This window comes from Dipodomys merriami, unplaced genomic scaffold, assembly GCF_024711535.1.
Source record: "Dipodomys merriami isolate MVZ:Mamm:240054 unplaced genomic scaffold, mDipMer1.0.p SCAF_4, whole genome shotgun sequence".
Lineage (NCBI taxonomy): Eukaryota > Metazoa > Chordata > Mammalia > Rodentia > Heteromyidae > Dipodomys > Dipodomys merriami.
Window position 1 is genome coordinate 71,425,346 of NW_027205603.1, and position 20,957 is coordinate 71,446,302.

Consider the following 20,957-nt stretch of genomic DNA (forward strand, 5'->3'; position numbering starts at 1 on the left):
CTCTATATTGTAAAATAAGCCTTTACTTTCATATCTCAGCAACTACCCACTTCTCACTCTTCATTCACAGCAAAACTAAAAGGGAAAAAACACCTCTAATTAGTTGCACATTTATTCCTACTTTCTTCTATTCACTCTTTTCTTTGGCAGTACTGCAGGCTTGAACTCAGGGCCTCATACTTGCTAGGCTGGCAAAAGACCACTGAGTCACACCTCTAGTCCTGTTTTTCACCGATTAATTTTGAGATAGGGTTTTTGTTCCCGGGGGGCATGTGCCTGAGATATGATCCAGCAGCTTCTGTCATCATTGAAATCACAGGTCTTTGCCACTGTGCCATTGTGTCCAGCTTCCCTCAATCAAGAATAAATCTCACAGACTTCAGCTCCTGGTTCTTGGCCTGACATATATACACTACTGCTCCCGAGTGTTGTTGAGAACAGGTCTCAGCAGTTTCTCTGCACTGGTTGGTCTTGAGCCACAATCCACATTCTCAGCTTCCCCAGCAGCTAGGGTTACAAGCATGACCTACCTCTGTCTAGCTTTTTTCCCATTCACTCTGCTCTATTTTGGCTTCCATTCCCGTTTCTTCTAAGAAGTCTTGACAAGGACACTGAGACCTTGCTGCCAAAGTCTGTGTCTGGTAAATGTTTTCATGTCTTCTCTTGGTTGTGCACTATACTGTTCTTCAGTCATTCAGCCTGGTTTTCATGGTGCTTAGTTCCTCCCACATTTAGACTACCTCTTCCTCTGCTTATGTCAGTTCTTTGTCCTCTACAGCTAAATGTGGAAATATGACAGGGCTCAGTTTCTGTCTTCCTTTTCTTTGTACTATTCCTTCAAAATCTCATCTGTTCCTGTAGTTTTAACTACTACACAGAATTGAGATCCAATCTTATAACTGTCAGCTCCTGTGATTTTTTTTTTTATTGCATATATATGCACTTTCTTATTTGGCTTTTCCACATAGGTATTTTAATAGACACCTCAATTTTATTCCCAGCCAATTTTGTTTCTCTTGAACTCTTCCCATTTTCAGCAAGTAGCACTCCCATTGGCCCAGTTGTTCAAGCCAAAAATCTAGGGGCTATCCTTACCTTTTCCATTCATCCTACTACCTCTCATCTATCAGCAGATCCCATTTGTTCTTTAATTGTTCAATTTGGTCATTAAATCTAATATTTCCTTCTCTAGTTATGATCAGTCATCTGCACTATTAGAATAGGTCTTAAAAGGTCTTGTTCTCGCTATTGCCCCCCTATGATGAATGTATTGTGACTATGTGAGGTTTTTATTTTTAGAAAAAAAAATTCCCTCTTTAAAGTCCATCAATATTTTCTCCTTACACTGGGAATAAATGCAAATCCTTACCATGCTTAATATGCTGCCATAGGAAACAATTTATGTCTGCTTCTCCCTCACTTCAGCTCTGACCTCCTTGGTTCTCCTGTATCATATTGAGCCCTTTTGTGTCTCATTTGCTTGTTTTGCAACACTTTAGCCATAATTTCACATACAGACTCTTTCTTCATCATCAGTGATATTTCATTAAAGATGTGTTCTTGCACTATGTCAAAAAAAAAAAAAACCTTATTTCTTTTAAACATAGCTATCTAAAACAACTTCATCATGAAACCACTGCTTCACAGACTCAAGAATGGAAGCTTTCTGAGAACAGAGATCTTGTCATGTCTTTCACCAAAGATGACCGGCCCAGTAGTGCCTAACTAGAACAGGAGAGCCCAATAAGTGGTTGTTGGATTATTTAATGTATTCAACAATAACTTTTAGATTTCCTATAGGGCTGTGCCAAGTCGTGTTCTAAATTCTTGACATAGATGTGTGAACAAAACAGAACACAGATCCTGGCTCTGTTCATACAGCTAATTTATTAGTGAGGGATGTGGGTAAGAGGCAAGGTACAGAAAGCTGTTTTTAAAGTATATTTACAATGCTATAGCAGTAGCAGTTTCAAGGTTAAACACTATTTGCTATGGCTCTTCCCTTTGTAGGTAAAGCAGGAAAAGGCCTTTGCTTTGTAGACATTTTAAATCCTCCTGGAGATGGACTCTGAGCAATTTTCCTCTTTGAGGCTTAGCTCCCATTTTGAAAAGTAAGTATACTCACCTCACAAGGTTGCTAGCACTGAATGAAGTAATGCAGATCAAATATTATCTCATTCCTTCCCACCACCGCCTGCTCACTACCATAAGAGAAATAAGACATTGCACTCCCACTCTTTCCTTTCCTGCTCACTGCGAATCTATCAAAACCAATTCACCTTCCTTACACAAGACTCAACATGCAGAGTAAATATGTGGTTAGATAATTAGTGGAAGTATTTTTATTTAAGAAATGATGTGTTGATAGTCAAGGTAGAGAATCTTCACCTGCAGTAATATTCTCTCTTTCTCATTACTTAGTGCCATTGTTATAGAACCTTCTCCATAGCCATGGATGATCTGCCAGTGACTTAGACCTTGCATGGAAATAGACTCACAGAGTATTTATTAGGAGGATAAAACATTTATTTAAGTGGAAACACTAATCTTTACTTTCATCATGCAGATGTGTGTGGTTACAAACAATTTCCAATAAAACACGATATATAATATAATAAGCAAAAAATAAGTTAGTACATTGTAAATTTACATACAACTTCATCAATCAACAGATTTAAGGACAGACTTAAGCCATTTGAGACTTTGCAGCTACACTTAGTTTTAAAAAAATGGCCAACACTTCAACTTTATCAACCCCAAGTAAGACACTAAAGAGCTATTCAAGACTTCTTCAAACCAATTATGCAAATACATTTTTATTTTTGGTTACAGTCCCCTGCTATGCACAAGACCATTGGGAATTCTGGAACAGTTACACATTGTTTAAACGGCACAAAGCAAAGCAAGGAGATAACATGCCAGCCTTGGAGAAGCTGTCTTGAAAGTGCAAAATCTGCATTTCTCTCTTCCTGAACCACTAGATTAAGATCGGGGGACCTCGGACGACAGGGCAGGGTCATTAGCATGCTTTCTATACCATACTGGTGGGACGTTTACTGGAATGAGGTCTCCATGTCTTGGAAGATACCTCCGGTTTTAAACAGTGACACAGGCTTCAACTAACTATAGTGCAAATCAAATACCGAGGAGCAACACGACGGAATAGAGACTGCCACAGATCGACTTCGTGTTTCTCTACTGGGTACAACGTCACACAGAACACACTGGCAGAGTAACAACTTCTATTTAGGTTTTGCTGTGGAAGGTGGTGCGGCGGAGTGAATGCAGGGCCACTACGCAGCAACCCCGGAGCAAGGCTCCGAAGTTGTAGACGGGATCTATTCCACCCCTCTGAGTACTGAATGCCCACAGGACGGTAGGCACCACGGGAGCAGCCACAGCCAGCAGATCCACCAGGAAACTGCTGCTCCAGTACTGCCTCATGACACCCCCCTGAGACAGTGGGTTGATACCATCCAACCTTTCTTCTGCAAAAGCGGTGAAATCCAGCTCTCTCATGAGGCGGTTTGCATGGGCTTCCATAGCTGCCTTGCTGGGTAGAGTCTCCATGGGAGACAGAAGAATGGCTGAGTTCGGACTTCTTGGAGTTAAATCAAGCATTAAGGGAGAGATGGACTCTGGGAAGGTCTCTGTTGAGTCAGCCCCAGACTCATCAGGTGATGCTGAGCTCAAGGGACAGGAGTCCCGGAGCTTGAGCACACTCTGAATGAGCTCAGAGACAGCCGGGCTGAAGGGTACCACATCGGTCTGCACAGCTTGCTCCATCACCATGCTGACCTCTTCCTCCTGCCCCACCACCAGAGGGAGGGCCTCGAAGACTTTTGCCTTTGGAGTAGAGTGAACAGGCTCCAGGTCACCAGATTCTTGGGTGGCAGCAATCACCACCTCATCCAACAAATCTGTGCCATCAGCCAAGCTATCACCTATCAGCAGCTCACTGTCAGCCCCTTCCTCCGTGACTTGCTCTTCTGGAGATAGGCCATCTGCCACCTTGCCCAAATTGGTGGCCAGGGGCAAACTTTTCCTGGGGGAATCACATGGGAAGTCTAGACACAGTTCATCCCTCAGGGAGCCATTGTGTGCCATCTCCATGCTCTGAAGCAGGGACTCAAGCTTCTTGTTTTGGATGTTTATGTCCACAAAGTATTTCTGAATGCCTTTATCTTTATCAGCTAGGTTGCTCCTCATCGTTTCAATGACCTGTTTGAGCTGCTTGATCTCCTTCCTGGCTTCTTTGAGAGCCAACTGAGCCTCTACCCTGTGGCACTCTTCTTCAATCCAGTCTTCCCTCATCCGGGCCAGCTGGGACTTGAGCTCTACAATCTCAGTTTCCCTAGAAGGAAGGCAAGCACAGTTATAAACAGTCCCATCTAAACCAGAAAACAAGCAGTTCAGACACGGCCCAAAGCCCATTTTCTTCTTCCACTTGGAACAGAGTTTTGTAATGTTTTTCATTGGCAGGGAGTAGCTATGCACTTCCCCCCTTTAATTGTAAAATAGCTAAGGTAATAATAGAAACCAGAAACAGAATCAAAATAGCTACCATTGTTCTCTCTCTCTCTCTCTCCCTCTCTCTCTCTCTCTCTCCCTCTCTTGAGTTCTATGTGTCAGGCACTAAGTAGTTTACTTAGATATCTGTGTTACTTAGTGGATACTTAGATATCTGTGTTTTTATTATTAATCTCATTGCCTGCTTTTATATCCATAGCCTAATCTTTCACGATGCATACTCAAGCATTTTTGAAAAACAGTCTATTTCACTTTTAATTAGTTATCAAAGACAGAAGCTGGAATGATGTGAACCTTCCCAAACTGGTCTCTGACCACATTTCAATGATAATATTTTGACATCTTACAGTGCTACATCTTGCAAAGGCATTGTGAAAAGTTGCTTACTCTATATTGTCTCAGATAAGATGATAAGGGATCTGTTGCCACTGAGTAGACTCCATCATACTTTTTAGATTCCTCAAAGGATACTATTACAAAACATTTGCCAAACTGTTCTTTCTTACATGTATTTTGCTCCAAGATCAATGTAAATATATGTTCTCATAGTAGTTTTGGATATGTAGACCAGATAGCCAGGATCCACATGGATGTGAGGAGCCATTACCAGTACTTAAAGTTGCACTTGAATATTTTATCAAGTTGTGCTGCTTGCTCATACCTCTCCGTCCTCTAAAGTTACAAATCTTACAAATCCAGAGTTAATCAGTCAAATACTTTCAGAAAGTGAAGTCTAACTCATCATATATTGGAGTTTGGGTCTCAAATCTATTTTAGTCAGGTGAAGAAACAAATTAATCTAGAAAATGAAAAATGTCCCTTCTCAATTCCTGCACCATTATCTGCCCACAATTTGATCAACAAAACAGTCTCTTGGTCTTCACCACATCCTTGTGGCCTCAGAGGAAGAGGTGTTGGCCAAGTAGCCATGTGCTAAATCAGACCCCAAGCTCCCAGAAAATGAAAACACCACCCTTACTGAGCTCCCAGCTCCCTCTGCTAGTCTGTTACAAAAATTTCCAGGGAAAAAAATCATCATGCAGAAAAACTGGCTTGCCCCCAGAATGCCAAAGGTCTTTTCTCTCCAAGATAAGATCTCTTAGGCATGTGTCGGATTTTTTTTCTTTTTTAACCTGAACTTCTGGCCAAGAAAAATGAACCTCTTCCTTCAGCACAGAAATAGCTTGCAGGAATCACAATGCACACATAGATGTTCACTCTTCAGTAGAGACAAACAGGACTTGATGTGGCCTTTGTGGCCTATTCTGCTAGATGAATTGTTCCTGCACATGTTTCTATCCATTAAAAATAGCAATACTGCTGGGCACTGGTGGCCTGTAATCCTTGCTACTCAGGAGGCTGAAATCTGAGGATCATGGTTCAAAGACAGCCTGGGCAGAAAAGTCCATGAGACTCTTATCTCCAATTAACCACCAGAAAACGGGAAGTCGAGCTGTGGCTCAAAGGGGTACAATATTAGCCTTGAGCAGAAAAGCTCAGAGACAGTGCCCACGCCCTGAGTTTGAGCCCTATAACTGACAAAAAGGAAAAAGATCTCTTCAGAGGCTGATTTAAGAAATTTGACCATACACAATGGAATTCTATGCCTCCATCAGAAAGAATGACATTGACCTATTTGTTAGGAAATGGACTTAGAAAAAATTATATTAAGTGAAGTAAGCCAGGTCCAAAGAAACATAGGTCCCATGATTTCCCTTATTTGCAATAACTAGTTTATGTCTGAGACAAGCAGAAAAGGCCAGATAAGTTGATGTTAGGTGAAATGAACCCCAAGATAAGGATTCAAATGTTTTTTCTTTCATGTGATTGTTTCTAACATATTTATAAGATGATTTCTTTGTTGCTTTGTATGTCCCTCCCCCACGGTATAACCCCTGCTTTCACTGTATTTGATTTTGGTATAATTTGTGGAGGGGAAGGGAAAATACAAATTGTTTAAATAGGGATACAGGCGGACCCATTGCAACAATGAGATGTACAAGTTGTTATGTCAAAAAATGAAATTTACAACTTTGGCTGGGGGTGGGGGGGGTCAGGGAGGGTAGGAGATGGGAAGAGATGGGAAGGGGGAACAAAGGAGGAGGCAACAATGCTTGATAAGAAATGTACTCATTATCTTGTCCATGTAATTGTAACCCCTCTATATGGTATTTTCACAATAAAAAAAAAGAAATTTGACCAAAAATGTTTTTCTTCTCTATTTTTCTGTATGGTTTGGATGACTATACTTAGTATAGTGTAGTCCCAATATTGTCCTAAATCACACTGCATAAGGAACACCACAGGAGTGCCCACTCACCTTTCATGAAGTCGGCGCTCTGATTCCTTCAGCCTGGTCTTCAGGTGTCTCACTGTGACCTCCTTCTGCTGCAGAGGCGTCAAGTACTGTTCTGGATTTGGGGGTCTGACACCATGATTCTCTCCACAAGACATGTACCTTCCAGACCGCCTGAAACAATCCAAGTAATGAAGTTACTTTGAGCCCTATGTCCCCTCCTCCCCCACTATAGAAAATAAGTGTTGAAATGCTAACTCCCTTTCTAAGAGATCCTAGGAAACTCCCTAGATTGATGGCCTCCTTGTGAGAATAATATAAAAAAAGGCAGCAGAGAGCCTTCCGCAGAACCTGGCCCTTGTGACATATCTCCGACCCCAATCTCAGACAGAGTGTCCAGGAAAACTTTCTAAGAAAAGCTTTCTATTGTGTGTTAGCCACACCATATAACCACCCCATCTTTGCTTTATCAGACTAAAACACATAATCCAACGCTTGAGAAGGAGCTGCAGCAGTGTGTTGGGGGGTCTTAGACCTCAGTAACATGAGCTCACCTAAGACAGACTAGAACATAGCTGCTAATCTCAGGGCTGTGAATGACATCGAAGACTGAGGGGGTGGTATGTAGAGGAGGGAGAGGGAAGCAAGGTTTTTTTCTTCTGAATTAAGTGATGATCTCTTAGAACTGTTCACAGGCCCCTGCTGTGTATTTTTAGTTACAGTTAAAGGGCAATTAGGGTGGAAAAGATGAAGAGAGAGAAAGGGGCAAGATGACCTAATTTTCTGTACAACGTGCCCCTGTCTAAAGATCCTGCATGATGTGAGTTAAATTCAGTTTGTTCTGACCTCAGCCCCTGGTGTGAGTGTACTACTTTGATGGGAATGGAAAGTTTCTTCTTGAACGAGGCTGCTCTACTCACATCAGTTGTGTTTTGTGAGAAAGGCACTCAATGTTCTGCAAACAGCCCCAGCTAGAATCCTGGCCAAGAGCAGGGCATCCCTGCTGCAAGAGCTGACTCATGAAAACAAGTCACTCAGGGAGAAGAGGACTGAGGAGAGCAGCCAGCTTCTCCCCTGCTGCTGGACCAAATCCAAGCCACTGTGTTGCCTGCGCCTGTGCCTGCACTCCGCCCAAGATGGCCTATGCCCAGTTCCTTCCCTTCTGGCCCTCCTCCTCCCTGCCCTTCTGGGTGTGCACTCCATTCTTCCTTCTCCTTATACTGTTGACTCTTTGCTTGCCCTTCAGATGTTGCTTCTATTCACTTCTTCTGAGTGGGCCCCCTCCCCATGTTGTGTACCTTCATATCACCACAAAAGCTGTGGAATAACCTTAGACTGATTTTGTTATTAGATAGTTAATGTCTTCTCCTTTGGGCATTGAGATCCAGGCTCATTGTTAGGCATTATATCCTCAGTGCTGCACACAGAACGTGGTACTCCATAAACATACGATGTTGGAATGAATGAATGAACACAGGGAGATTTAATGCCCACATCCCTCCTGCTGCTGCTATGCCATTGCTTTCCTTATCAAGGCACTGCTTGGACTGCTCTACCCTGCTAGACATTGTGGTCTGTGATCTTTCTGCAGCAATCCTTGAAGGATTATCTGAGTGTGGGAAGGGGAAGAGAAGTGTCTTATTACAGAATAAAGCAGGAGATTAAGTGCTGTGCATTGTTTTTCTTTTTTAGAGAAAAGCTGAACTAAGGAGAGGAATGGAACTCACCTCATCACTGGGCTGCAGTCACTTCCTTTGTACGAACCTGAGTTGCTACTACTTGGGGAAGAAGGTGCATAATTGGGATGGATGTTAACTGGGCTCAGCTGATTCCTGCACAGCATGGACAGAAGGTCTTTTTCCCTAGGGGACGGTGGGCTGTTGACAGATTTATGCAATGAAGCTCCATTACTTCGCCCATGGGGACCTCGACTAGAAGGAGAACATAACAAATGTTAGAACCCTTGTGGCTAGAAATGGCTTTGCCTTCCAAAACCCAGTTCCAACTAAGGAAATATATAATTCTTAGAGTTAAATAGGGCAATCTAATTCCTGATGCAAACTGTCCTGATGAATAGCCTTTCCTAGCTTACCTGGTTTTTTTTTTTCCCTCTCCTCATAGATTAGCACAAGAAGCCTTACTTTCTGCTCTTTTTTTCAAATAGATTCTGACCATAAAGCTTGTTTTGGATTAAACCCAATTGCCCATTAAGAACACATACCAGGTAAAATATTGATTTGGCTTAGATTCATTTGGGAGGTTGTTTTGAAAGTATGTTTTTTGTTCCAGTGCACCTGCTTTGGTTTAGAAATATTTGGTTTTGGTTCATTTTGGGGTAAGAAAATTAAGCTAGTTCATTTAATCTATGGAGATGATGGAGTTTCCCATTGTGGGGAAGAAACAGACTAAGAGAGGCTATTTAATGTTTTGCTTTTCTTTCCATTCCCAACTTATCACAGCCTTTCCCATTAAACCACAAAAATGTTCACACAGCCTCATCTTGAGTCCCCTGTGTATTGCTTTGTCCTCTTCAGCAAGAGTCTGATTTGTACCTTTTCTAAAATGGAATTTGAATATCCTCACCTTTCTCAATTCCCTCCAGAATAAAGGCCAGACTCCCTGCAGTAGCTAGAGGTCTAATCCACCACCCCTCCCAACCCCATCCTCCACCATTCCTTTTTGCTCTATATCATTCCAAATGATTTAGTTTCCTGAAGGATACATGCTCTTGATCATCCTTATCTTTTTGAAGCTACAGTTTCTCCGGCCTAAAACTGTCCGTCTGCCTTCTCTAAGCCCCTAGATACCAAGATGCCTCCCACTTTGAGAATGATGGGAAGCTGTTCCAAGAAACCTTCTCTGAATTCTTTTTCTAGGCCATTGGCAGTACCACTTTTTGGTGTTAATACCCTATACAAACTGCCAGTGTGGAATTGTTGAACAAAATTGCCAGTGAATACTTAATTGTCTTGCTCCTACACTGGGGCATCTTTGAAGGAAGGAACACAGACTGACCTTCTACAGCCCCACCACTTCCCAGCACATACTAGGTACTCCCTACATGGCTGCTGAAAGAATAAATTCATTTGAGTCCTGGTACTACCACATATTTGGAACTTAGATAAGCCATAAGCCTTTTCATATGCACATGTGCATGCACACACACACACACACACACACACACACACACACACACACACACATACTCCTCCTGCCTTCAACACAGAATTCATAAGAACATCAAATCATAATCAAATACAATCAAAGCTGGCCTATTCAGGAAAGTCCATGAGGCTTTTGTCTACTACTAATTAACAAAAAGGCAGATGTAGAGTTGTGGCTCAAGCAGTAGAGCACCAACCATGAGTGAAAAAGCTAAAGAACAGAACATCAGACTCTGAGTTTAATCTCCAACCCTCCAAAAAAAATCAGCCAGGCACTGGCGGCTCATGCCTATAATCCTAACTACTCAGGAGCCTAAGAATCTCACAAGAAAAGGCTGAGAGATTCATATTTCCAATCAACCACCACTGCGGCTCAAAGTAGTACAACACTAACTAGCCTTGAGCAAAAAGCAACCTCAAGGACGGTGCTCAGGCCCTGAGTTCAAGCCCCACAACCAACACCACCAAGAAACAAAATCAAATACACTAAAGCAGTAAAGCATGTGCTAGCAAGCACAAGACCTCATATTCAGATCCAAGTATTACCTAAAAACAGAATTAAATACAAAAACACATACGTAAAACAATCAAATGCACCCAAGAAACCAAGAATAACTCAATTGTAGACTGATAGTACAGGATTATCTAGTTTGGACATTCCAGTTAATCTAGTTGCAGAGATTTGATATCCAACAAAGTAGGGAAGCATCTAGAGAATGCTAAAATTTCTTAAATAGGATAACAGTTCTTTCAGGAGTATTTCTTGATGATTTCAAGGAAACAAGGATGAAGAAGATGCCTTTGGATAGCAGTGCTGCCTTTTGACATCTCTTTCTATTTGCAATTTTAATCACAGCACATATCCAACTGACATGTATGTCAGTGGTAAACGTGTGTAAATGTGAAGGCGAGCATGCATGTGGGTAAACCTGGCACAGTCACCATAATTACTTATTTAAAATCAGATGGAATTTCAACTAGCTGTCAACCCAGGAAATCACACATACATGAAACCTCCAAACTCTGAAGTTAGAACTTCTTTCCTCCTGAAATCATCCCAAAAGACTTGTTCTTCATTTTGCAAGAAAAGGACACTTTATATGGAACAGATGGGCTGATGGCTTGGTGACAAACCAACTTCGAGCAGTCCAGGAGTGGGAAGAACTTTATGGGTAGCTGAAAGGAACATGAACTCTGGCTTAGATTTTCTTCTCCACGCTTTACTTCTAAAGCCTGGCACCAACAGGCCTATTTCTTAATGTGACTACAAGACATATGGAGGATTAACCCGTTTAAATTGCAAAAGAATATGGACAGTCATTCCTGATTTTGACATGGAACTGTAGAATAGAATAGAATTTAACTTTACAGAGGATCTCCTGTGACTTAGGGATTGATCCAGATGGGCTATAAGCACTTTCACATCACTAGCTCACCATCCCAGAAGGCTGGGACAATTAGTATCTCCTGCCTACACATAAAGTAATTGAGGCTTGGGGAAAAGAAATGGTGCAAGAACACACAGCTAAGGTTGGACCTTTTAGGTTTACAGTAATGTCTCCTACTTTACACAAATGCAGTACATTGTTTTAGATAATAAATAGGCATGTTAGGTACTGGCTGTTTATGTCATTATTATCTAAAGGTTTCACCACTAATATCCATACTTCAATGAAGAGCTAAGATATATAATTAAGGACCAGCTAATTATATGAGAATTTCCAGAGAACTCACCTACTATACTGAACAAACTATCACACTATAACATCATCATTATAACTACCACCATCACTCTCTCATTTCTCATAATTTTCAAATAAAATGCAAAGTAAGAAAGTGGACATAACAATGCTTCTCATTTCCAGAGTAATTAGAAAGAGAAATGAGAAACATAGAAGTTAATCTCCTGAGAGGAAGAAAATTCCTATACTCTAACCATGGCCCTTACTTCAGGTAATTCTACCATCACCACCATTTCTTCATCACCACCACCATCATCATTATTCACTATGATCATTTTCATGAGCTGAATTTTGCCCCATTCTCATATTATTTGCCCCATTCTCATATTATTCAGGTATGGATGAAACCCTAACTTTCAAAACTTGAGAAGCCTCAGAACAAATATATATATATGACTATGCCTGAGCTATTCTATGCTTGGGTCAGAGAAAGAAAAGGATCCAAACTTAATTACTCAACTATTTTTTCCTAAACTTTGTACTTGCTAGGCAGGGGCTCTATCACTGAAGCCATGCCTCAAGTCCTTTAAGCTTTAGTTCTTTTAAAAATAGGATCATGGGGGCTGGGAAGGTGGCTCAGTGGTAGAGCGCTTGCCTTGCATGCCTGAGGCTGTGGGTTCGATTCCTCAGCACCACATAAGCAAAAAGAAAAAAAAAAGCCGTAAGTGGTGCTGTTGCTCAAGTTGTAGAGTACTAGCCTTGAGCTGAAGAGCTAAGGGACAGCGCCCAGGCCCAGAGTTCAGACCCCACGACCGGAACCCCCCCCCCCAAAAAAAATAGGATCATGGGCCTTGACCAAGCTGGTCTGGATTATGTTTCCTGGTCACTGGGATGACAAGTATGTGCTGCCATTTTGGGGTTGAGATGGGATCTCAAGACTTTTTTTGCCACAAGCTGGCCTAAAACTGTAATCATCCCATTTTCCACTTACCAAGTAGTTTGTAATTACAAGATTACACAACCATACCTGGCTAATTGTTGCTGAGTCTTTGAAGATCTATTAACCCTTGGCAATAGTTGTTTCAGATGTATGCACATACTTGATTTGCATATAATTATTATTAACCATTTTATGTATCCATTAAATATTTTGATTTAATGTATCAACTTCAATGTATCATATTTAATGTATTATTTTTTGATCATATAAAGAAACAAATTCTAGATTAGAACATTTTCTCTAAGACCTTCTGCATTATTGACCTTGGAATTTATCCACTAACCCAAGTTTCTTTGAAATGCTTAATCAAATTGGCTTTTTTAAAAGTCCATATTCTCAGATAACCTGTTCCATGGGTATATGCTAGTTTCTTGGATGAGTTAGATCCTCAGGGCCAGACACATCTGACTTTTACAGAGAAAGTCCATATTTATGCTCTGTGACCCACAAACACTTTATTTCCTTAGAACAGAATGATGTGGGGATAGAGCCATTGTGCTTTTGTTCAGTGGACTTTACTCTTTTCCTTCAGATTTGTCTGGCTTCATTTTTATTTCTAGTAATAAGAATGTGCACTGCGGGTATCTCCAGTCCTTTTATAAACATCAGCCGAACCTTTGATCACCCAAGAGAAATAGGAAATGTGCTTGCTGAGTCCTGAAAATGCAAGTTTCTAGAAACTAAATCCCTTTACCTCTAGGAAAGCACCTCCTATATTATATCATCCCTCCCATCCTACCACCCATGTTTTTTTTCTTTTTACAGATTTTCCAATTTAGATACTGTAGCCCACTATGCTCAAATGATTATATAAAACCAGAATGAAAGTGGTCCCCAGGTGTGGTGTGTTCACTCGATCACTCTTTTCAGGGTCTTGTTCTGAGCTTCCCAATCACTGAGGTCTCCTGGGACCAGCCCATCCAGACTATATCACATGATCTATTACTCTGTATCCTTTCCCTGCATGTTTTTTAAATAATCATTTCACATTTATTGTCTTTTTGCCATTTAAGGATGAATGTACATTTTGTGGGGTTTTCCTTGCTGTTGTATGTTCAGTCCCTGCATCACAATAGATGCTGACTGAATACTAGAAGGAGGAATTATACTGGTGGCAGGTAGAGAATTCTGGAGCTTACATTATCCTCCATTACATGTAAATGGTGGCTTCCATATTCCCACAGTCCTCTTCTCCAATTTCACACATCAGTGATGAACTCTTAATCCAAAACATTAAGCTGTATGTACTGAGCCAATTAGAAACTCTGTGAGTGATGTATCACTGTAAGTCTCTTACAGATGAGGAAATGGAGGAGGTGAAAAGTTAAGCATTTTGCTCAGGGTGGTACTATAGCACTCAGACTAGGACAGCCTGGCTCATAGCTACCACATTTAGATGCTTTGCTCTTGCAGTGGTGGTCCTCATGTCTGTGAACTTCACACTTCTTTGCTCTTTACCAAAGTAGAATTTGGGAGGTCTTGGCACCACTGCTTTGTTCACAAAGAAAAACAGAAGCTGAACTAGAGGAAAGGAAGAGTGAAGCCATAGGCAGGTTGGGGAAATGGATGACTACCTGCCTAATACCCAAGCAAGGAGATCGGTGAGTGAGGGAAAGAGGACAGTGAAGGATGTGGGGACAGAGTGCCCAGGTCTCGATGGGGGACACCTCTGGGGGACAACTTGGACTGAGTCATGTGACCACAATAAGTCAAGTAGGGAAAGACCCTACTGCAAATCATATAAACCCCTTCCTTGATGGTAAGAATAATCAACAAACAAGATGGTTCCATAGAAACATAAAGTGCAGGTATGTCAACTGTGTAAAGCACCCAAAGTACTAAGCTAGACACAATGCCTACTTGCGTGCAAAAGAGGACCGCTTGCTTCCTGTGGTAGACATGTGGACCTCGGGGGCTGAAATGCTGCCCGTGCTGCTGGAGGAGCTAAAATCGGCTTCACTACCTGAAAAAACAAAAGGGGAGAAAGAAGCATGAAGGAAACAAAACCCAAGAGCTGGCTGGCCCGTCCCCAGCCTTCTACGTCTCTGGCTTCCTGCATTGGGAACTCTGCCAGTACCAAGATTCCAGAGCTTTTAGCTCTCAGCATTTTCCTCAAAGCAGACAAGAGAAGGCTAAGCACAAGGATATCATTTCATAAACACAGGCTAGAACTACAGGCAAGCTGCTTTCATAAAGAGGCCAGTCTCCAACAGATTGTCCACAGTGACCCAAGCAGGGCAAGAAATGCCCACCCAAGGCTCTCACCCAACAACAGTGTGAGCCCCAAGTGTAAGCAAAAGGAAAAGCATAGTTATCAGTTCTGAACTAGCTTTTCTGAGAGTGTTTATCTTTGGGCTTTTGCAGTCAGCTAGCTAGTCATAGTTGAACTTGGCACTTCAGGTCTGGAGACGGTCGGCCACTTAGAAGCGGTCAGGAGGACAGGCTGGGTGCTAAACGCTGCTTGAACCCACATTATCTGATTACAGGGCTCACTTTGTCTGACTGCAGCTTTGGTTTTCTATAAAAAGACAAAAACAAAAACAAAACTTTGACTAAAAGCAGGAAACTGACATCTAGCCAGTGAGGGGAACCTATGACATATACTGAAATACGGAATTTTCATTTTAGGGTGGGGTGATTCATTTGCAAAATCACGTATTTTGAATTGAAGCAGGAGTTGAGGGTGTGATTATAAGAAATACATGTTGTATGTTAACATAGTGTAAGTTTATTCTCATAAATAAAAGACATTATCCTGAAATAGTCCTGAAATAGTAATAATGGAAATAGTCCCAAAAATGGCCCTGGGGGAGTAAGGACAGGGAAAAGAGGCCAGATAGAAAAAGGAAAAGTAAAAGGAAATTTAAAAAGAAAGATGAAATTTCATGCATTTTTGAAAAGAAAATCTAAGAATAAAATTCTATTTGGTTTATAACAAAGCCCCTATAAAATAAAGTTATTTATGATTCTTCTGGTCTAGCACTCTGAGCCAACAACTTTCTCTCTCTCTCTGTGTGCATGTGTGTGTGCGTGCGCACGTGCGCGTGCGTGCGTGTGCGTGTGCGTGTGTGCGTGTGTGTGTGTGTGTGTGTGTGTGTGTGTGTGTGTGTGTTGGTCCTGGGACTTGAGCATAGTTCTGGGTGCTATCCCTGAGCTTTTCTCCTCAAGGCTAAACTCTATCACTCAAGCCACAGCCTCACTTACAGATTTCTTGCTGTTTATTTGTAAGTAGGAGTTGCAGGGACTTTCCTGTTACATCCAGCTTTGAACTACAACCTCAGAGCTCAGCCTCCTGAGCAGCTAGGATTACAGGTCTGAGCCACCAGCACCAGCCAACTTCCATTGCAAAGCTTCAGGAATATAAGAATTTGAATCCTTGAAAATCTCACAAGCAGTGAACAATAGCTATCATTACAAAAATAACTGTTGAGTGCCCACTATATCCCAGGACTCGTATGAGATGTTTTCTGTTCTTTATATCATTTAAACTTGACCTTTTGGTAAGACAGATAGTAATCTCACTGTTGTACTATTATGGAAACCAAAGTTGATGTACCCAAGACTTGCCGGTGATGGATCCTGCATAGAATCAAATCCTTAGATGCTTTTGTGACAACAAGATTTGTCCTGGGAAGGCAGTGGAGGAAATAGGAAGCTGAGAAATTCCTAGACAGACTATACATTGCCATTTCCCTAAGAGACTTTGGTACACTGGCATATGGATCCTCTCTGTGTAGCTTTCATTAGTTCTGCTAGAGGAGAAGTAGGACTATGCATGGAAAGACAGAGAGCAGGGTGGTGGGGTGGGGAGGGGTGGAGTCTCTTGTTCAGGTTACAGCTGTGAACTTCAGTTCCCAGCTGAATTCAGGGAAGATTAGGGAGGTAATTTATCAAGAACCAGACCTTCTGGACTTCAGAGAATTTGTCTAAATATGTAATGAACTCAAATAGCTTCTGGAAGTTAATTAGTTGCTTCTGAGTAATGTACTCTTTGGGATTGTAATATTTTACAATCTCAGGATTCAAGCCTGATTTTTTAATTCAGCAACACACTATTTTTGACTAACGCTGTCAGCAAATTACCAGGCAGATTATTAAAAGATAAAGGAAGATGATTTTCTAAAATAGATGATTTGGTTAAAGCCATCCAGTTTAAGATATTAATTTCTAAGGTGAAACTATTATTTGCAAGTATATAATTTTCATAAAAGGTTGTCTGCATACAAATAAAAATTCTACAACAGAAATGGAAAATTGCTGAAGACCCACTTTACCCCCAGGATGCTTTGTTCTGTGGTAATTACATTTGCTAAACCAAAAGGGTAACTTTGTTCTCTATTTTATTGCAACTGGAACTCAATATATTGACTTTTATGTATGTGCAGAGCCGGAGGTCTCTTGGTCTCAGTGCTTTTCTATATTCTGCACATCTTAAAAGGATTAGAAAACATATTCAGGGGGTGCCAGGAAGCTGTATTCAGAACTGTCTAAATGATATGTTAGTGAAAACATACCTATGCTGCTCCACAACTACTTCAGTTTATGATTTTAGGAAGGATAAACAATTTCCAATTTGGTGAATACAATGGAAAAAAATTAATGAGCTTTTTATAGGAGATACATTTCAAAAAAGCTAATTTCATTTTTATTTTGAGTCAAGGTCTTGCTACGTTGCCCAGTTTGGCCTTGAACTCTTGAGCTAAAATGATCTTCCTTCATCAGTCTCTCAAGTAGCCCAAACTTACATCAATGTGCCTCACTCATAAAGTTGCTTTTAATTGATCACTTGATATACTATCCCAATTTATTAGGCAAGCCATGCAGAAGACTGGAAACCTGAAAACTCACTATTTATTAGCTACCAACAGAGAGAGAATGAAGAAGAAAGCCTTTGTTTATTGCCTTTAAGCAGCATATACAATCAGGCTTTATTGTAGTTACCATAGATCAGTGAGGTTCTTTTATATTGTAGAATCATACAAAGAACACCTAACCTAAGAATGAAGTACCTGAGTCCTACCTTTACTTAGCCAGGGGAAGACATCAGAAAATTTAGTGCCTTAGTTTCCTTATCTGTTAAGTGGAGATAAAAATCACAGTAGCCACTTCATAGGTTTATAAAGTTATTATACCACCTTATAGGATGATCAGTTAATATGTATAGGATATAAAATGGAGAAAATCATCTGATCCATCATAAGCTCTGAATCAATGTTAAATGTGGTTACCATTACCATTCAGGGGTTTTGACCCTTTTAAAAGGCAACTTTTAAAAATTATTTTAAAGTAGTTGTACAAAGGAGCTGCCACTTAACAAAGCAGTTAAAGAGGCAACTTTCATTTATACTGGACATGTCTTTTGTAGAAAATTGAGAAAATAGCCATACTCAAGAAGGAAAAACAGTCTATATTTCTATCATCCAAAACAACCCTTGATATAAAACCATTCAGCACTGAGGCTTAGCAACATTATTATGCAGCTTATTTGATTTTTCCCCTAAACATAATCCCTTTTCTTTGAATGAAATGAGTATGTAGGATATTTCAAATTTGTCATATTAAAAACAAATACATTATATCAGATACTATCTTAAGTACTTTTAGATATTCATTTCTGGTAATAATATATTAGCTATATGAAATAAGGATAATTATCCGTCTTTTCTATAGATAATGCAGAGAATGATAGGCACAAAGTGATGTAACTATTAAGAATCCAGGACCATGCTGTAAACTCAGAACAATATTTAGTAAAAACCCTTCAGCAAATTAATATACTTATCTGTTGCCTGATCTCTTCAGAGTAAACTCCTACAAGCATGTTCTAAACCAAAGGATCTGCCTGAAGAAACACATTTCATATCTTCCCACATCCACAGCAATGTGCATGTAGCATTGAACTAAAGTAGACTTTATGCTGAAGAGAACATTCACCCCATCTGCTTGTCTGTGGATACTTAACTGTGGAAAATCTATGATATCACTGGAAACACTCTAACAAAGAATGCAGATTATGCCTTAAATGTTGTGCCTGAGAATCTGAAAGGAATTTAAAGAGTCATGCTCATCAACACCATTTATTTGATTGGTGTTACCTTTAAGGAGTTGTGCAAAGGAGTTGCCATTCAACATGTCATTGTGTAGGGACAGTGCCTCTTGATCAATGTTACCCCTTTCATTCTCCCCATCTCACTCAACTCTCCACCCCTCCATTTTTTTTTTGTTTGTTTCATAGGAAATGCACTTTGCCCTCCATGACAATTATCTTTGATCAGCTGCCCAGGTTGTGGGCCAGGACTGCAGCCCTGCACCTGCTGCATGGATGTGATGCCTTTCGTGCTGAAGCAGAAAACCCAGCTCTAGGCATCAAGCTATACCTGGTAGACTCCAGGAAGTTCTGGGGCTTTTATATGCTGGCACTGTTGGACTTTTCGGGAGGTCTTGTTTTTCTCTTTACTGTTAAAAATCATAAGAACGCAGTCCAAGTTTGGTAAGGCCAGATAATTAGAGAAGGAGAAATGGAAACAAAAAGAATATAAGCCCAGGATGATAACTAGACCTATTTTTCCAACACTGTATTTGGGTCGCATAGAGTGCCATTGTTTTAGCCTGCTTTCATTGTCCTTGAGTGTCATTACATCCCAGACCTCTGAGAACAGAGCGATTCTGTCATCTCCTAAGCTGTATTAAGCCATTCTAAACCTCTGATTTAAGTAAGCCCAAACCCTCCATTATCCTTTGTCATTGCAAAGCCCATAAATTAATTCAGGTTGACTGTCTATATCCTACCTCAAGTAGAAGCAGCAAACCTAAAGGAGAAACATTAATTCTCCCCTTCATCTTCTATCCTCCCTCCCCCCAACACCCCACATGTACACAGATGTACTGCTCTTTCATTAAAGCCACTAGGGAGGAGAGAGGTGCTACTTTCACTGAAGCCAAGCACAGCTAACACTAAGGAACAGCTGGAGCAGAGCATATGCAATTATGGCAGAAACTATTAAAAGGACTTACTTGATGTCTACTTGGTGGGATGGACTCTTAGTTGTGGAGACTTGGGGACTGGGCCATGGAACCCCTCAAAAATGCTTCACAATGAAACAGTTTACTTTTCCTTCCTTCCCTCTCTCCTTTTTTCCTTTCTCCTTCCCTCCCTTCTTTCTTCCTTCCTCTTTCTTTTCTTTTTGAAAGTTTTTTCAAGCTACTTTCCTGAATCTATTGTAGGTGCTCATCTCAAAAAGGGAAATTTGATCTAAATACCAAGAAATTGATTATAAAATTTGTATGCTTTCTTGTATTTCAAAACAGAGAGCTTCTTAAAATTTTTAAAGTGTCTATTTCTATGATAAATTGCAAAATAGTTTTCCTTAATAATGATTGACATCCAGCCAATGGATTTTTAATATGCTTAGAGAAATACATGTAAATATTTACAAGTAAATAAGAACTTCAAAATATTTAGGAATTAAAAATATTATTGAAAGATCTAACTACATAAAAATAAAATTACTCATGATAAAATAAAAATGTCAAGATAAATGATGTACTGAAAGGAAATAGTTACAGCATGATAACAAGCTAATTTCCTTATTTTACTGCAAACATCCGTATTACAAAAATGTTAGTTAAAAAAATAGATAAAGGCCACAAACAGGAGGATTAGACCAAAAAGAAAAACAAGCTGTGAATTGTGACTTGCACCAGTAATCCCAGCTACTTGGAAGGTAGAGGCAAGAGGATCAAGTTCAAGGGCAGCCTGGGCAATAGTAGTAGGGTGACCCTGTCTCCAAAACAAAAGAAAAACAAAGATGCTGGAGATCTGGCTTTCCCTTATCACTCCTTTATCTTGGTCTGACTCGGCTACTTGTCCTTGGCAGAAATACAAACAATCTACCTGTTGACCAAGAAGAGTGAATGAAAGAAGACAGACACAAAGCGGGTTTAAGGAGACTTCCACAAAAGATGAGAAAGTGAAAATGTTTAACCAAAAGTCACTATGAAGCCTGCTTCTACCTCTCACTAGATGTTTGGTCTTGCTTAAATTATTTTAATCCTAGGTATTGGTTTATGCATGTGCACATATAAATGTATATATATATATATATATATATATATGAGGGAATTTATTTCTTTGACAAAATTTTTATTGTATATTTACTGAGAATTTGCCATGTGGCAGGCCCTGCTGTAAGTGTGAGAACAAGGAATCCATCCTGTGTGGTGGTTGTGCAGATATAATGATATAATGCATAGAAAGTGTTTGGTATGCTCATTACTACTCATCT

At 40.4% G+C, this 20,957-nt stretch overlaps 1 protein-coding gene across 8 annotated transcripts in view; it reads right to left on the minus strand.

Annotated features, from left to right (window-relative positions):
• Positions 1-2,096: 2,096 nt before the first annotated feature.
• Sybu (syntabulin) overlaps positions 2,097-20,957 on the minus strand; it is a 100,560-nt gene continuing 81,699 nt past the window's right edge. For all 8 annotated transcript variants that reach the window (XM_069991277.1, XM_069991276.1, XM_069991278.1 and 5 more), the window contains 4 exons: positions 14,533-14,635; positions 8,554-8,757; positions 6,851-7,000; positions 2,097-4,354 (listed from right to left, as the gene is read on the minus strand). In XM_069991277.1, the coding sequence (XP_069847378.1) occupies positions 3,247-4,354; positions 6,851-7,000; positions 8,554-8,757; positions 14,533-14,635 (1,565 nt within the window). In that variant the 3' untranslated portion in view covers positions 2,097-3,246. The remainder of the gene's footprint in view (positions 4,355-6,850; positions 7,001-8,553; positions 8,758-14,532; positions 14,636-20,957) is intronic.